Source organism: Raphanus sativus, chromosome 4, assembly GCF_000801105.2.
Source record: "Raphanus sativus cultivar WK10039 chromosome 4, ASM80110v3, whole genome shotgun sequence".
Classification (NCBI taxonomy): Eukaryota; Viridiplantae; Streptophyta; class Magnoliopsida; order Brassicales; family Brassicaceae; genus Raphanus; species Raphanus sativus.
Window position 1 is genome coordinate 11,397,052 of NC_079514.1, and position 13,990 is coordinate 11,411,041.

The 13,990-nt window shown below is 33.9% G+C and overlaps 3 protein-coding genes across 4 annotated transcripts; 1 reads left to right on the forward strand and 2 right to left on the reverse strand.

The window, feature by feature from the left end:
- Nucleotides 1-3,359: 3,359 nt before the first annotated feature.
- On the reverse strand, nt 3,360-4,462 carry LOC108852823 (uncharacterized protein At2g34160-like). The gene is made up of 5 exons (XM_018626303.2): nt 4,270-4,462; nt 4,086-4,134; nt 3,889-3,951; nt 3,730-3,794; nt 3,360-3,634 (listed from the first exon to the last, which is right to left on the reverse strand). The coding sequence occupies exons 1-5, from the start codon at nt 4,426-4,428 to the stop codon at nt 3,491-3,493; spliced, it is 480 nt and encodes a 159-aa protein (XP_018481805.1). The 5' UTR covers nt 4,429-4,462; the 3' UTR covers nt 3,360-3,490.
- A 3,437-nt stretch (nt 4,463-7,899) lies between these two features.
- LOC108848486 (protein WAVE-DAMPENED 2) lies at nt 7,900-9,900 on the forward strand. 2 transcript variants are annotated; one of them, XM_018621868.2, is made up of 7 exons: nt 7,900-8,098; nt 8,494-8,666; nt 8,759-8,835; nt 8,949-9,045; nt 9,136-9,207; nt 9,297-9,407; nt 9,492-9,900. In XM_018621868.2, exons 2-7 carry the CDS (start codon nt 8,508-8,510, stop codon nt 9,669-9,671), a joined length of 696 nt encoding a protein of 231 aa, XP_018477370.1. In that variant the 5' UTR covers nt 7,900-8,098; nt 8,494-8,507; the 3' UTR covers nt 9,672-9,900. The 2 variants fall into 2 exon arrangements, with proteins under 2 accessions (XP_018477370.1, XP_018477371.1); XM_018621869.2 differs by having other exon boundaries at nt 7,902-8,098; nt 8,494-8,654.
- An 89-nt stretch (nt 9,901-9,989) lies between these two features.
- On the reverse strand, nt 9,990-12,066 carry LOC108848485 (probable WRKY transcription factor 74). The gene is made up of 4 exons (XM_018621866.2): nt 11,896-12,066; nt 10,812-11,601; nt 10,610-10,735; nt 9,990-10,390 (listed from the first exon to the last, which is right to left on the reverse strand). Exons 2-4 carry the CDS (start codon nt 11,567-11,569, stop codon nt 10,243-10,245), a joined length of 1,032 nt encoding a protein of 343 aa, XP_018477368.1. The 5' UTR covers nt 11,570-11,601; nt 11,896-12,066; the 3' UTR covers nt 9,990-10,242.
- Nucleotides 12,067-13,990: the final 1,924 nt, after the last annotated feature.

Here is a 13,990-nt window from a genome sequence, read left to right on the forward strand (position 1 = left end):
TGTTAGATTCTACACCTGACAAGAAATATTGCAAACGTGCTCTGTATTGAATACTAGTATTTCGAATAATGTTACTGGACTAAAACTTTTCGTTTCCACCTACCAACAATTAATTTGTTTCTTTTTCACCCAAAATAAAACATTTTTTTATTTAGAAGGTTCTAGTCTTGTACCAGTGATCTTAATTTGATTAAATATAAATGTAATTAACAGTATACATCCGGCTTGGAGATCTGCAAACCCTACAAACACACACACACATATATAGGTAAGTTATCTTGAAGGAAAAAACTATAATGCTATACACTTCTTTTTATAAATGCTTAGAGAGTGTTACAAAAAAATGCCAAGAGAAGAAAGGGATAACAATAAAAAGAATTCAGAAAGTTGGACGACGTAATAAAATTCGTAGGGAAAAGAAAAACATGGGAAATAAATTGCAAGGAATGAGGTATGCGAATCTAACTTTAGATATATATCTGATGCATGAAATGAAACACCATCAATCCATATACATTAGTGGCTTCTCGTTGGCCTGTCCGTACGGCCAGCTTTGGACGAATATGTAAAATGATAGCTCATTATAAAGTTATTTTCTTTTTTTAGAAACAGCTTTTTATAAAGTAGCTGAACACTAAAGATAAAACCTATAGTTTAAGGATTTATAATATAACGTTGATATATGTAGAATGTAATATGTAAATGAAACATAATTACAAATGGAAACCTTTGTGGTTATTATTTGGTCCAGTCCTGCGTTTCTTCACTCGTAAAGCTTCTGAAGCATCAGCTGCTTGTTTAAGAGTTCCTGAAAGCTGTTGCTCATAGTGGTGAATAAGGTACTTTCAAGTATTAAAATTAGTGCAATTTTAGTTGTTTGATCGATTCTACAAGATTTGGTTGACGACAGGATACGGGTTTGACCATTAGTTTCAAGTTATTGGGCGGCGGCTTTCTTTTCCAGTCTATCGAAACCGAATTAACACTTTTCAGATCAGACTAAGTCTCCCTCGGAGAGCTTGGTGCCGGGCCAACAAGAAAGCTAATAGGGATAGGATTACTGGCTGCTAGTGAATAAACAGAAAAGAACTCCTAATAGCATCGGTTGCATGTGATGCAACGGCAATAGTATATGTATTACCTTGACCAACAAATTAGTGTGACCTTTATCCTTTTGTTGTCACAAGATTTATTAATACGAAAGATTGTTCTCTTATAGTTTGACCATAACCGTTCGTAATAAACTGAAGAAAATTTTGTTATGATATTCGAATTCCTATGACAAAAGGATTGTGGAGCTATTTTTCAAAAATATTTTAATTACAGAAAACATTTATATATGTGAGAAATGGAGAACAATAATTAAGCAATTGGGTCCCAGAAGCTCACATGATCTCTGAAAGCCATGTCCAATCCATCTCCCAAAATTTGCAATAAGGTGGTTGACAAGACTCTTCTTTTTCTTTGTTTTTAGCGACAAGACTCCTCTTTAAAATTTAATGTCGTAGAATAAGATTCCTCAAAAATATAAGGAAAATACTTCATATATAAATGAAAGTTATCCAATGGCACTAGTCCCAACATCGAAATCTTGTTGCAATATGCCAATATCTTTTGATTAAAAGCGCAATGTGAAATACTAGTAACATTGACCTCCAGCAGGTTACCTTGGACCTTCAACTTATCAGTATTGACACCGTAGACAAAATTTATGTTATTTTGTTCGTGCTTGTGGCTAGTACAAACTTATGTCGAAAATTGAAAGCACGCAAATATATGACTTGAACCAAACTGGCATAGACATGATGTGAAGGGTTAAGGACAATCAATTGGTAATTGCAATCACAACAAAAAAGAGATCCAGAAAAGAGAAGTGAACGACGTAAGAAACAATGATTTGAGAATAGTGGTTGGTTTGGTTACCATTGATATTGCTTTGTGCTTGTGTTTTGTCCAACAAAATTGATTGGAGTTACATGTAGAGGGAACATGTGAGTGGGTATGAAGGCATTAATGATTAGCAGAGTGGCATCCAAATAATTATGACCTCCGCAAGGAAACAGACCCTACTTTCCAACCCAAAACTCTCCTCTTTCACACATCTATAGATTTTTCTCCCATCCCTTCATTGACAAAGTTTCAGTTTGTTTATCTTTCTAACTTTCTTCAAATACCCAACCATTTAAATCTATCTTTTATTCTAATAAGGATCTAGAGAAATATCCGACTAGTGCTAATTATTTAACTGTTAGGCTTTTAAAAGTTGATTTTTTTCAATCATTGAACAAGTTTTGTAATCTTTATCCTAATATAGTAACCAATGCAATAGCAAAACAAAAATGTGATACAAATATAATTTCTATCCTTTGACGCTTATAACAAAATCAAAAGGTGGAAAACCTATAATATATATCAGCATTCTTGATTATCATGCCTAACTAATGATAAGAATAATTGGGAATAACTAGACAACTCTTATATTGTTTAAGAAATTAGAGGTTATGATAGAGGGTAGGGAGCATGTGACTGAGTTCGGTGAAAAGGAAAGATAAAAATAAATAAAAATAGAAAAGACATAAAATTCACATGCCATGTTTGGTTTAGGCGAAGCTTTTTTTCCCTCTTCCAATGGAACGTCACATCACTCCCATTTTCATGAATTCAAAGATGTTAAATGACCCATCGCTCTATCCATCCGGTTCACCCTCAAACTTCGTGCTGTTTTTCCGACTCTTCTAGCTTCCCTCTCTAAAATTCTTTTTTGCAACACATCCCTTCTAGACATTTATTTTTGTTTTCTTCTCCTAAATTACTAATAGAGCCACAATGTCTTTGGAGGTCAAGGACATTCAAAGTCATCTTCCCAATATAGGGACATGAATTCAAAATTTAAAACGCACTCTATATATTTTAAGACTTGAATTCCTAAATGAAGAGCTAAATGATAATGACCTCGATTAATTGATTTATGATTGTGTAACCATCCGTGTTAAAATCTTTGAATTTCATACTCGTCTAAGAAAACTCACGTGTTTTGCATCTCGAGGGAAAACTTCTCCAACTTAGAAGTTACAACACCATGTTAATGTTAATTCGGCAAGTCGGCAAACAGTACATGAATTATTTCAATATATCGAACCCCATGTCCTCAACAGTGTAATATTTATCTCGTAGAGTCGTAGGCATACTACAGTGGGCCCTTATATGAGATCATGGGCTTCAAAGCCTACTTAAATATCTCGTGAATTTTTTTCTTTTCAAATCTACGTAGATACAAACTCAAGAAAGCAATTTAATTTTTTTATATAGTTCAACAAAGAGGGAGAGTAAAAAAAAGAAATCATCAACACAACATTTGATTGTCTTTCTATAACTCCACAAAAAAAATTTTTGATTTGTTTTTTTTTAGTTAGTAATGAAGCAAAGTTTGCTCATTATGCAAAGAAACTTATGTTTAACACTCGAAACACGTAGAAATTTGTTTACATGATCACTCCTTGCCTTCAGGTTTAACTTCAGCTTCTATTGGTTTCTCCTCAGTGTTCAACGCTTTCTCCTCCGGCACCACCGTATCTTTGGTCAACGGAGTCATCAGAGAATCGAATTTGTCTGATTTCCCCAATACAATCTCAATCTGTACATGTCACAAATGCAATATAATGAAATCTAAAATACATTAATTATCAATAAGATCTTAAAGCAATTTGAATAGAGAAATAAATGACTGGCCTTGGCCTTCTGAACTACTCTCCCTTTGTTCTCGTCCTTCATTCCCACTGTTGATGTCAGAACTTCTGTTTGTTTGTTTTACACAAATGACATTTTTCAGGAAAAAATAAAGAAAAAGGAAGAGACAATGTTTCACGAAGAATCAACGTTTAAACGTACTTTTCTCTGTTGCAAGTCCATTGTTCTTCAAAATTTCTGAGATAGTAACCACTGTTGTGATCGCTGCATATGCACAATTAATCAATCTACGTATCAAAATGTAGTATTTAAAACACACATAGAGAGAAAAACAAAGTGAGATAAATTATAAAAATAAAAATAAAGAAAATCGAATGGTTGTAACTTAAGCAACCTACCCATTCCAAGTGCAGAAAGCTCGACCTCGTTGTGTTGTTGAATGTATCTCTGCATTAGATACACACGAAAATAATGAAATCCTAATCAATTTACAGTCACTAGATTCATATATAAGATTGATTGACCACCAAGAAACCTTTGTTATGATAAAATGTAACGATTGCATTTTTTTTTGGCACTTACCTTGGCGAGGTTAACGTAGAAGAACAAGGGTTTCTTGGTGTTAGACACTTGGATCCTGTTCTTCTTCTGAGTTTCCACCGCGGTTGTTGCTGACACAATGAGGTTGGTCGCCGGAGATGGCGTCGGTGCATTAACCGGAGTTGCTACTTCCATCGCCATTGTTAGTCTCTCGCTCTTCTTTTTTGGGAAATTAGAAAAGAGTTAAAGAGTCGTGTAAAGCATTATAAACAGAGCTTGGAGGCAATTATAAGTGACGCGTGTTCGTCACAGGTATGTTCGTTGACCGAGCAGGAGAGGAAAACGGATCATCTCGCTTCCAAATCCAAGTATATGCTTATTTGAGTTTCTCACGATCTAATTTGTGGACTCCATAATTATTATTGTTTTCTCTAAAAATAATATGTATAAATAAATACGTAAGAACAACATTAAATGTTAATTCTTCTTTGAAACTGTAAAGTGCTACCGAACTGAAATCGAAATTTTGGTCTAAAAGTGAAATGTGATCGATCATTAGTACTTTCAGAATGGGCCTATTAGGTTCGATTAGTGAGAGGCACAAGGCCTTGGGAATTGTTAACTAGCCCATATTAAAGCAGCCGAAGTTAAAGACATTAATCATCTAACCACATATATATATAGTTCTATATATTTACATAGTTACCAAACACTTCATATTGGATCATACTAGGATCTCTGATTTTTTCTTGATGTGATGAATTTTTTTTTGAGGACGATAACCACAGTCTTGGAGCGTTACCACAACCCTGCTGACGTGAAGCTCTTGTGTGAGGTTTCTTTAGACCCGCTTTGCTTGAAGCTTCAGGAAGAGGAAGACGACATGCTTTAGAGACGGAGACGAGTTGATAATCAATGAGCAAGCTTGAACATAATTTCCAGAACATAAGATGTCTAATTTAGATAGCAGCAGAACATAACTTCAATGTTTTAACCATAAAGGATGGAGCTTGACAACGTTTTCGCTCCAACGGTAAGTAACAAAGACAGCAGTGAAATGATAACTACAAAATCTGAATGTTTTAGCGGGGATGGAGTAAGCGGAAGCTAGAAGATGAAAAAACTGACTCCCATGAACCGACTGTAATTCTGATACCATAATAGAGTTTTGAAATTAAGATAAATTGATGCTCAAAGAGTTTATTGGCATAAATATTAAATAGACATAGCTCATAAGAAGAACCTTATTGTGCAGGAATGCAAAGAAAAGACAGAAAGCTTAAGTCGTCTTCAAGAGCAAAAATAGTCTATTGTGTTACATAAGAATGAAAGAGAGAGGCTGCTATTAAAGCAACCAAAGTTACATTAATCATCTAACGACATACAGTATATAGTTTAAGAAATCCTAGTTACATGGTTACCAAACACTTCATATTGGATCATAACATGAGCCTTAGTGGCTTTAATAGCCCAGATTGAGAGTCTGGATTACCTTCTTCTTCTTCCTCACTGGCCCATGCAAGCACGTTGTCGCATTCGGTAGAAAATAAACTATAGGTTGAAACATATAGATCAGCACAAATATGTGATCACATGGTTGGTCCTAGTAGTGGTGTCAAAGATTTAAATGGACTGTACACTTTTAAACGTGTTGGTACAGTCATAGATGAAAGTTTTCTTTTAGTGGACATGAGGACATCCCAACCTAAAATAAAACCACCATATTGTTGACAAAAAATAAACCACCATATTCAAACATGATTAAATCTAAATAGGACTATGACAAATAGGACTGTTCACGAGGTACAAGTTATAAATTAGAGTTGTAAAAATGGATTGTCTATATTCAAGTGGTCATGTTCAGTGAACTTTTTTTGTTTGTTTTTTAAACCAGTGAACATTTTATTTGTGTAGACATTAGTGATTTTCCCGATTTTGACCTAGAATTTTTAGTTATTTGGATCATTCACTGACTAAACAGTCATTCCCCACTTTGGATGAAAATTAGATTATCATATTAAACTCGTTTCTCTATGATAATGAACTTATCTGTGACTGGCCTATTTTATTTTGGACGCGGAACGCATTTGCCACCTATATTTGACCCAACTGGAATACGAATATCCATATGTATATACAATAGATATTCTAAAGTAAATACTCTATAAATTAATAAATATTATAAATTGATAAGTTTTATGTTTCGAGTTGGACCAATATACATTTGTCGATAAAATAATAATTTTTAATAATTTTATTTAAATATATGATCCCAAATAAACATAAATTAATAGTTAGTGTTCATAACGTTTATATAAACATAATCAATATATTACATAGTTTATTTTTTCATTCATAGTATTTTTATTATTTCTTATTCTCTTTAAATATACTAATATTATTTTGTTATTTCATAATTACAATGCATTTATATTTACCTTATACGCCCAAATAAACAATATAAAATTTGTATCAATAAAATTTAAGCAATACTCCCTCTGTTTTTTAAAGATAAATGTTTTAGAAAAATAAATTGTTTCACAAAGATGTATTTTTTATGTTTCTTATACAAAAATTGCAAATTTCAATAAAATTGATTGAATTTATTGAAAGACTATTGGTTAAAATGCATTGGAATTTGATAATTTCTAAAAATGATGTATAATTAATGTGTTTTCTTAATATGTGTGAAAACACCAAAACATACATCTTAAAAAAACAGAGAGAGTATATATTTATACCGCAAAATTAAATATTATTCATATGGATACATAAAACCAATTTTAAAGCATATATAAATCTAAAAAAGAAAGTTTCTGTAAATTAATAATTCTACAAACGAATAAATATTAAAGTTCCAATATTATTAATTTATAGTGTTATTAATGTTTTACTGTATGTATCACACGGCACATCACTTATGTATTAACTATTAAGTAATAACGAGGGATTTGCATGGAGATCTTTCTTGAGTCCATCAAATTAAATCTCAAAATATGAACGCGGAATGAGGTAACATAAAACCTCTCATATCAACCTCAATTCAAGGTAAAACAAAATGTATAAACATTTCATAACAAATGGTTCCCAGAAAATGTTAGAAAGATATAAAAGGTAGAGACAAAGAGGACCCAGAGATAGATTTGAGATTAGAAAAGTTGGGTTGGGAGATCTTCAAAAGAAAAAGAAAAGTTGGGTTGGGAGGTTGTTCTTCCCCGTGTCGGCGTTAACTAACCGTCTTCAGCATTGACTACGCGAATTTAAAAGTGCGACGTTCACGTGTTATCCGAGGATGTTTTATTTTACACGACAATATATCTATTCAAACTTGTCGACACATGCATATAATATCTAGCCATCTAGGTGTATAACAGAGAGTTTGTACTTTAATGTAGTCGTTGAAGATAAAGATGCAAAATTGATTCTCGATTTAAATAAGAAAACGTGAGTATTATATTCTTTTATTTAATTAATAGACTTTCTACTGTTCAACTCATCAACGGACAAAGACTTTACTTATTGGCTGGACAAAATAAATTATTCTTTTCGAATACTTAATTGCCAGGATGAAGAATTAATTGCCAAAAAGAAATGACTAAAATAGAAAAAGCTGTTAAAAGAAATAAATGACAAATTAAAACGAGAGGAAAAAAAACAGAGCCGATAAATATCCAACAGCTTAACAAACGAATAGCAGTTCCATAACAGTCACCGCCAAAAACAGAAGCAATCTTTCTTTTTCATTGAGAGATAGATCGAGAGAGAGAGAGTTCTTGTTCTTTCTTGTCTGAAAAAATATATAACAATAGACCGAAAAGAGTAGTCACGAAGACTGGTTTCTCAAGAATAATTGTTCATTCAGACAAGATCTGTAAGAATATTATTTCACAGTTCTTTTGTTTCTGTTTCTTTTGTCTCTCCCCTGTTTTTGTATCTTGTTTGAGGAAAAATTGTTCCACTTTTTACAAAAAAAAAAAAATTGTTCCTCACATCAACCAATAATATTTGCTAAATGCTGGTCATTTATTTTAGATCCGAAATGTTCAGATTCAGATTGATATAAAACCTATGCTTTTTCTTATAATCATGAACACATTAGGTTGGTAGGATGTTGGATATCCAATCAGAGAGATGAAAGACAGAAGTGTTGAAACAACAAAAAATCAGTTTGAAACCTTTAGCGTTAATTAAATTAGGTTACTAAATATGTTTTGAGCGTAGTTTAATCTATTATCTTGTTTATTTTCGGGTGAAATATGGTAATAGACAAGTAGTTTGAAATGGGAAGAGAAGTTGAGTCGGTGAACAAAGATGCAGCCAACGGAAAGGTTCACGTGGCTTCCAAGATAGCTGCAGATGAGGATTATGAGGTTAAAGAATGCACTGAGGAGGATTCTCTCTCCCAGAATCATCGATCTCCTCCTAATGTAAGCACTGAGGTATTGTATAGTAGTCCATAGAAGGAGATGGTAATTGACTGAGATATGAAGGTGGTTTTGACGGAATCTTTGTTTTTTTTCTATAATATCAGAATGATGTGAAGAAACCGTTGGACCCTGCGAACAAGAACCATTTGGATGAAGAAGATGATTCTTCTCTTACTTCTTCGTATCCTTTCTTTATTATATTTATACTTAACAAAAAACACTAAAGAGTCTGCTTATTTGTGATAACTAGTATTTTTTACTTTGTTGGTGATTCTTGACGACATTCTACTTTAGAGCTGCAACGTCGCTGAGGAATGCTAAGTCTAGAGCAGTAACTCATGGAACCGCTCCACGGTTTAGGAGTGCTCAGCGCGCTGAGAAACGCAAGGAGGTACTCAAAACCAACAAGACAATATATACAATCAATAACTTATGTTCTCTTATGTTCACGTATTTTAACTGTCATTTTTTTTGGGTTTAGTACTACCAAAAGCTTGAAGAAAAACACCAAGCACTGGAAGCTGAGAGGAACGAGCTCGAACAAAGGCAAAAGGTAACAACCGTTTTAGTAACTAAATCAAGAAAATGTAAAATGACTCTTTACCTGGAGAACATCTAAATGAGAACACAACCAATATGCAGGAAGAACAAGAAGCAGCCATTAAACAGCTAAGAAAAAACCTCAAGTTTAAGGCTAATCCCGTCCCTAACTTCTATTACCAAGGACGTCCCGTGAAACCAGAGCTTAAGAAGGTAATTAACTGTATTTTAAATAATCTCACACATGTTTCTTGTGTGACAAGGAAGCTTATCAAAACGTTATATGTCTCAACATAGTTTCCTTTGACGCGTCCAAAGTCGCCGAAACTCAATCTCTCTAGGAGAAAGAGTTGCGGAGATGCCATTAACTCTTCTGGAGAAGATAATCCGAAGTCAGTCTCTACACAGAACCGACACAGCGTCGGCAAAACAGAGTTGAAGCCTGTGATTGTGAGTGGAGAAGCTTCCATGGAGTAAGTGGTTATCATAACCTAATTTGATCATACCGGAAAAAACCGAACCAAACCAAACTCTGATTGTTCAGTTTCACAATCGTGTGATTGTTTTTTTTTTTTTTTTCTGTTTCACGCCTGTCTCTCTCTACTTGATTTCTGTTTTAATGTTACGTAACGCTTAAACCTGACATTGTATATTTTTAAGTGTTTGAGTAATCTTAGGGCTAAAGATTGAATCCATTATGCTAAAACTCGAAGCTGGTTAGTAATTTTTAATCATTGCTGATGATTAGTTTCAAAAGATTAGTCTCATTCCTAACTTAATAAAGAGAAGTGAAGCTAATTCTAGAAGAGTTCACTACCATTACATTCTCTGATAGACTTGTTAAAGAGAACAAAGAGGAATCAAATCATATCAGATACATCAGTTCAAGATCTGATATAAACCAAAAAAAAACAAGCTAGCTAGATTATGCCATTTATAACAATATCTATATATAGATAAGGCTGATGCCAAACTTGTGATGCAGAATAACCTAAGTTCAAGTAGAATATACAATTGCATATCACGACTACTAGACCGGTTTAGCTAATCAGGTGTGAGCTGATTGGGAAGAGAGCATTCTTGCATGGTTATGCTCACCTTCGTAAGTCACAATAAGCATCGAAGTTTCGTCTACACAACGTTCAACATGCTTCCTTGCTGGACAACCTCTCACGCTGCTACATTTATAGTACCCCCTGCAAAAAGAGAGCAATATTAAAAAAACTAGTGTTCTAAAAGTCGATGTACAAGTCGTCTAGGCAGCAAATCAGTCATAAGAGAAACTAAATTTTCTTAAAGGTTCATTTTTAAAAATCGATTTAGGCGCTAATCCCTATAAAACGTCTAAACTACTGCATAGCGATTTCTTGAATATTGAACAAGACCATTGGCTAAGCATGTAACTATTTACTAACCTAGGATGAGGAGAACCCTTTATTGGCTTTTGTCCGTATTTCCTCCATGAATATTCATCAGGAGGTATATCAGCAATCTTGTTACTTATTGCAGGTACTTTGATCGATCTTTTCACTCTCAACTTCCTGTAAAAGAACCAAACATCTTATAAGCAAACTCTTTTTTAATCTCAAAGAAAAAAAAGACAAAACTAACACACACCTTTTCTTGGAGCAATGACACTTGCTCTTACTTCCACATTTCAAACTACCAGAGCAGCTTGTCCTCCTTGAATGCTGCGATATATGATCAGATCCCTGAGGTGGTAGTCCGATCAAATGAAACGAGTTTCTATCGTAATCAGTCACACTCCCATCCATACTAAGAGATGAAACAAACGATCTTGAACCGTTGGAAACACTTGGAGAATAGCAACTACCACCACCAGACCCATGAAACTTTAGGTTTAAACCACTATTGCTTCGATAGTACACTCCTTGCTGGTGGTTACGCACAAACTGATATGGTTTTTGATCGACAGCTCGAAGAGACGGTGGCTTTAGCTCCAGAAACGACTTGTCAACACACATTTTCTTGTGAAGCATCATAGGTGGAGGGTGAGCCGGTCTCTGTTCACCATAACTAGGAGCAGCAGGTGGTACGATCTGAAGAGGCTTTGGTGCTAGAACTGGAATGCTACCAGTTATAGCACTATTACTGCAAACGGGACTTTCCAAGTAGATGTGTTGGGGCAACAAAGGAGACATAAACTTGTAGAGGTTGTTGTTGTTGAGTTTCTTGATTTTCCTTTGACCTCCTAACCCTCTAGTCAAAAGAGAAGTGACTCTCTTGAACTTGATAACTGCTTCTCTTGTTTCAACCATTAGGGATTTAGGATCATTGGTTTGTTGTGACAAGAGATTCAAGACTCCATGACAGCTTTCAACTGCTGCTTTGTTTGCAGCTTCAACTTCCTCCATTTTGTTTTCTTCCACAAACACAAGCTTCAAAGCTATCAAAATCAGTTAAATCAAATGCGTCAGAAGCTTGAAAAGATCTAGAACTCAAACCCTAAAAAAACTATTGGAAAAGGAAAAGCAAATCATCATGACTCATGACAGCCAAAACAGTGAAACCCTGAAATGTATTAGGTGTTAAAAACTTAAGAGACGAGATCTTTTCCCATAGGAATCGAGAAGAAGGATGAACAAGGAATCTCCTAGAAGTTAAAGTGTTCTAAAAGCAAATATATATTTTCTTATCTAACTGTAAGAAGAATATATGTTTGACAAGGTTAGGGACTTGCCTTCTACGTCTGAGAGGAAGAAGTTCTTTCACAGATATTCCCTTAGCCCCATTAAAAAATACAAATCTTTTCTTCTGCTTTGTCAATATGATTTAGTTTTAAAAAGAGAAAAAAAGAATAGAAAAGAGAGAGTGGAGTGGAGTTGGGTCTTTGAGAGATGGTCGTCGCAGTCACAGGGGAAGGAAAGAAAAAAACAGAGTCCTCTGTAAAAGATTTCTTGGTAGGTCCCAATACTGGACCTACTTTGCATCTACTCGTTGTAGTTAAGTTTTTTTTTCCTAAATAAAGCTTAGATCAAACATATATTTTTATAAACATTTTAAGAATGAATTTTTATCTTTCATGTTCATATAAATGATTAAAATATTTACAATTAATTAATGTAGAGTATGATAACCATTATATTTTATAGAATTATTAGTCTCCGCATAGTGTATAAGATATTTCATGACAATTTTTATAGTCTTTGTAGGAAAGTATTCTAAAATTTTAATAAAAGAAGAAGGGATAAAAATAGGAAACTTTGTTAATTGGCCCCATGTTCCAGCTATGCATTCTTTAGAATCTCGGGTTTGCAACTTGAAAAATGACCGCTAAGATCTCGACACCTGTCCATATGTTCATATGTTCCTGTCTTCATTGTAACACGTGTAACTGTTGACTGAACATACTGTTGTCTGTTTCTTGTTTTATCTTGAAAATGGAAAGTTTCTTGCACAAATCTTGTAATTTATTTGATTTAAAAAATGAGCTATTCAATTTACAACAGTTTAGACTTGAAAGTATTTACATCGTAAATAAAAAAATATAACAAAAAACACTAAAATAGCTAAAAACTAAAACTGTAAATAAAAACAAAAAAAAATACAGAAAACTGGCGATAAAGCCTATGAACCTGAAACTTCAAAAGACCACAGAAAATACCGAACAAGGATTTACACCAAATGAGTTTGGTTGGTGATTAATGTAATGTGAGACAGGAACTTAATCCCTCTAAGACCATGCCATTGCTAGTCTCTAGTTTGAGTATCTAAAGTACATTCTGTAGCAAAACCAAGAGCAAGAACAAGATCAACTCAGGACGCTAACCCGTATATTAACTTTTTTTTTCCGTATATTAACTTATTTTACATATAAAAAAATAAGTTAATGCCTTCCAGCCTATTACTAAAAGTTGGAAATAACGCATCTACAATATTTAATCTTGAGAATAAGAGCTACATAGTAACGATGTTCAGACCACCACCGGATGTTTTTCCGCATTTATCGAATGAGATACACAAAACATACGGTGAACAGTGAACACATAGTTGAGGCTATTTTTTGGTTCCAACACACATTACAGATGATTGATTTGGCTCTTTGTCGCCCATAAAAAAGAGATTAAAATTACAAATAAAAAAACTGGACCCAAAGCGAAACACAAGAGTCACAGAGTTGACCTGGCAAAGATTCTCTTTGCTTCTCGTCATGTAGTAAACTAGTAATGACTGTTTGTTTCTTCACACGACACACGACATATATTTTCAATAAATTTATTTTGTTCGTTAGTACTCTGTAGCTTCGATTTTGTTCATACAATGGTAAACAAATATAGTTATGACATGTCTTTTGCCTTATAACTACGATTTGAGATATTAGTTTTCGTAAACTATAAAGTCTGTTTTATAAATTCAACTTTTGTATAGTCCAAAGCAATATTTGATGTATTATAGTCGTTGTCTTTGTCGTCGTATGTTCGTCCTCTACTCGTTAGGTCAAGTAGGCATGGCCGATTCGTTTTCGTCGATTTTCACACCTACAAAGCCACTATCATCATCACACTAGATTGGCCAACTCCACCTCCTCATTATTATAAAATACATAGAGCATCCAATAACGTTCTCGAAACCGTCGAAAATATTGGGAGCAAAAGCCAAAAGAGCAAATCGATTATTTGGTTGACAATTATCTTTCTGACGCATGAAGCTTTTCTTTCCCACTTTTTTAGTTTTGGATATCGTATCAAGCCCACGATGCATATCTTATCGCCATTCCTTTTCCGATTTACTCCTATCCAATCATATACATGTATCACATATGTATCAGTCATCCA

Excerpts from the sequence above, each read along its gene's own strand:
- LOC108848486 (XM_018621868.2), top strand. The coding sequence starts at position 8,508 with ATGGGAAGAGAAGTTGAGTCGGTGAACAAAGATGCAGCCAACGGAAAG. Across the intron at positions 8,667-8,758 it reads CTCCTAATGTAAGCACTGAG|AATGATGTGAAGAAACCGTT; the intron begins GTATTGTATAGT and ends CTATAATATCAG. Across the intron at positions 9,408-9,491 it reads TGAAACCAGAGCTTAAGAAG|TTTCCTTTGACGCGTCCAAA; the intron begins GTAATTAACTGT and ends GTCTCAACATAG.
- LOC108852823 (XM_018626303.2), bottom strand. The coding sequence starts at position 4,428 with ATGGCGATGGAAGTAGCAACTCCGGTTAATGCACCGACGCCATCTCCG. Across the intron at positions 4,135-4,269 it reads TCTACGTTAACCTCGCCAAG|AGATACATTCAACAACACAA; the intron begins GTAAGTGCCAAA and ends TATCTAATGCAG. Across the intron at positions 3,635-3,729 it reads GAGTAGTTCAGAAGGCCAAG|ATTGAGATTGTATTGGGGAA; the intron begins GCCAGTCATTTA and ends TGACATGTACAG.
- LOC108848485 (XM_018621866.2), bottom strand. The coding sequence starts at position 11,569 with ATGGAGGAAGTTGAAGCTGCAAACAAAGCAGCAGTTGAAAGCTGTCAT. Across the intron at positions 10,736-10,811 it reads TGTCATTGCTCCAAGAAAAG|GAAGTTGAGAGTGAAAAGAT; the intron begins GTGTGTGTTAGT and ends GTTCTTTTACAG. Across the intron at positions 10,391-10,609 it reads AAGGGTTCTCCTCATCCTAG|GGGGTACTATAAATGTAGCA; the intron begins GTTAGTAAATAG and ends CTCTTTTTGCAG.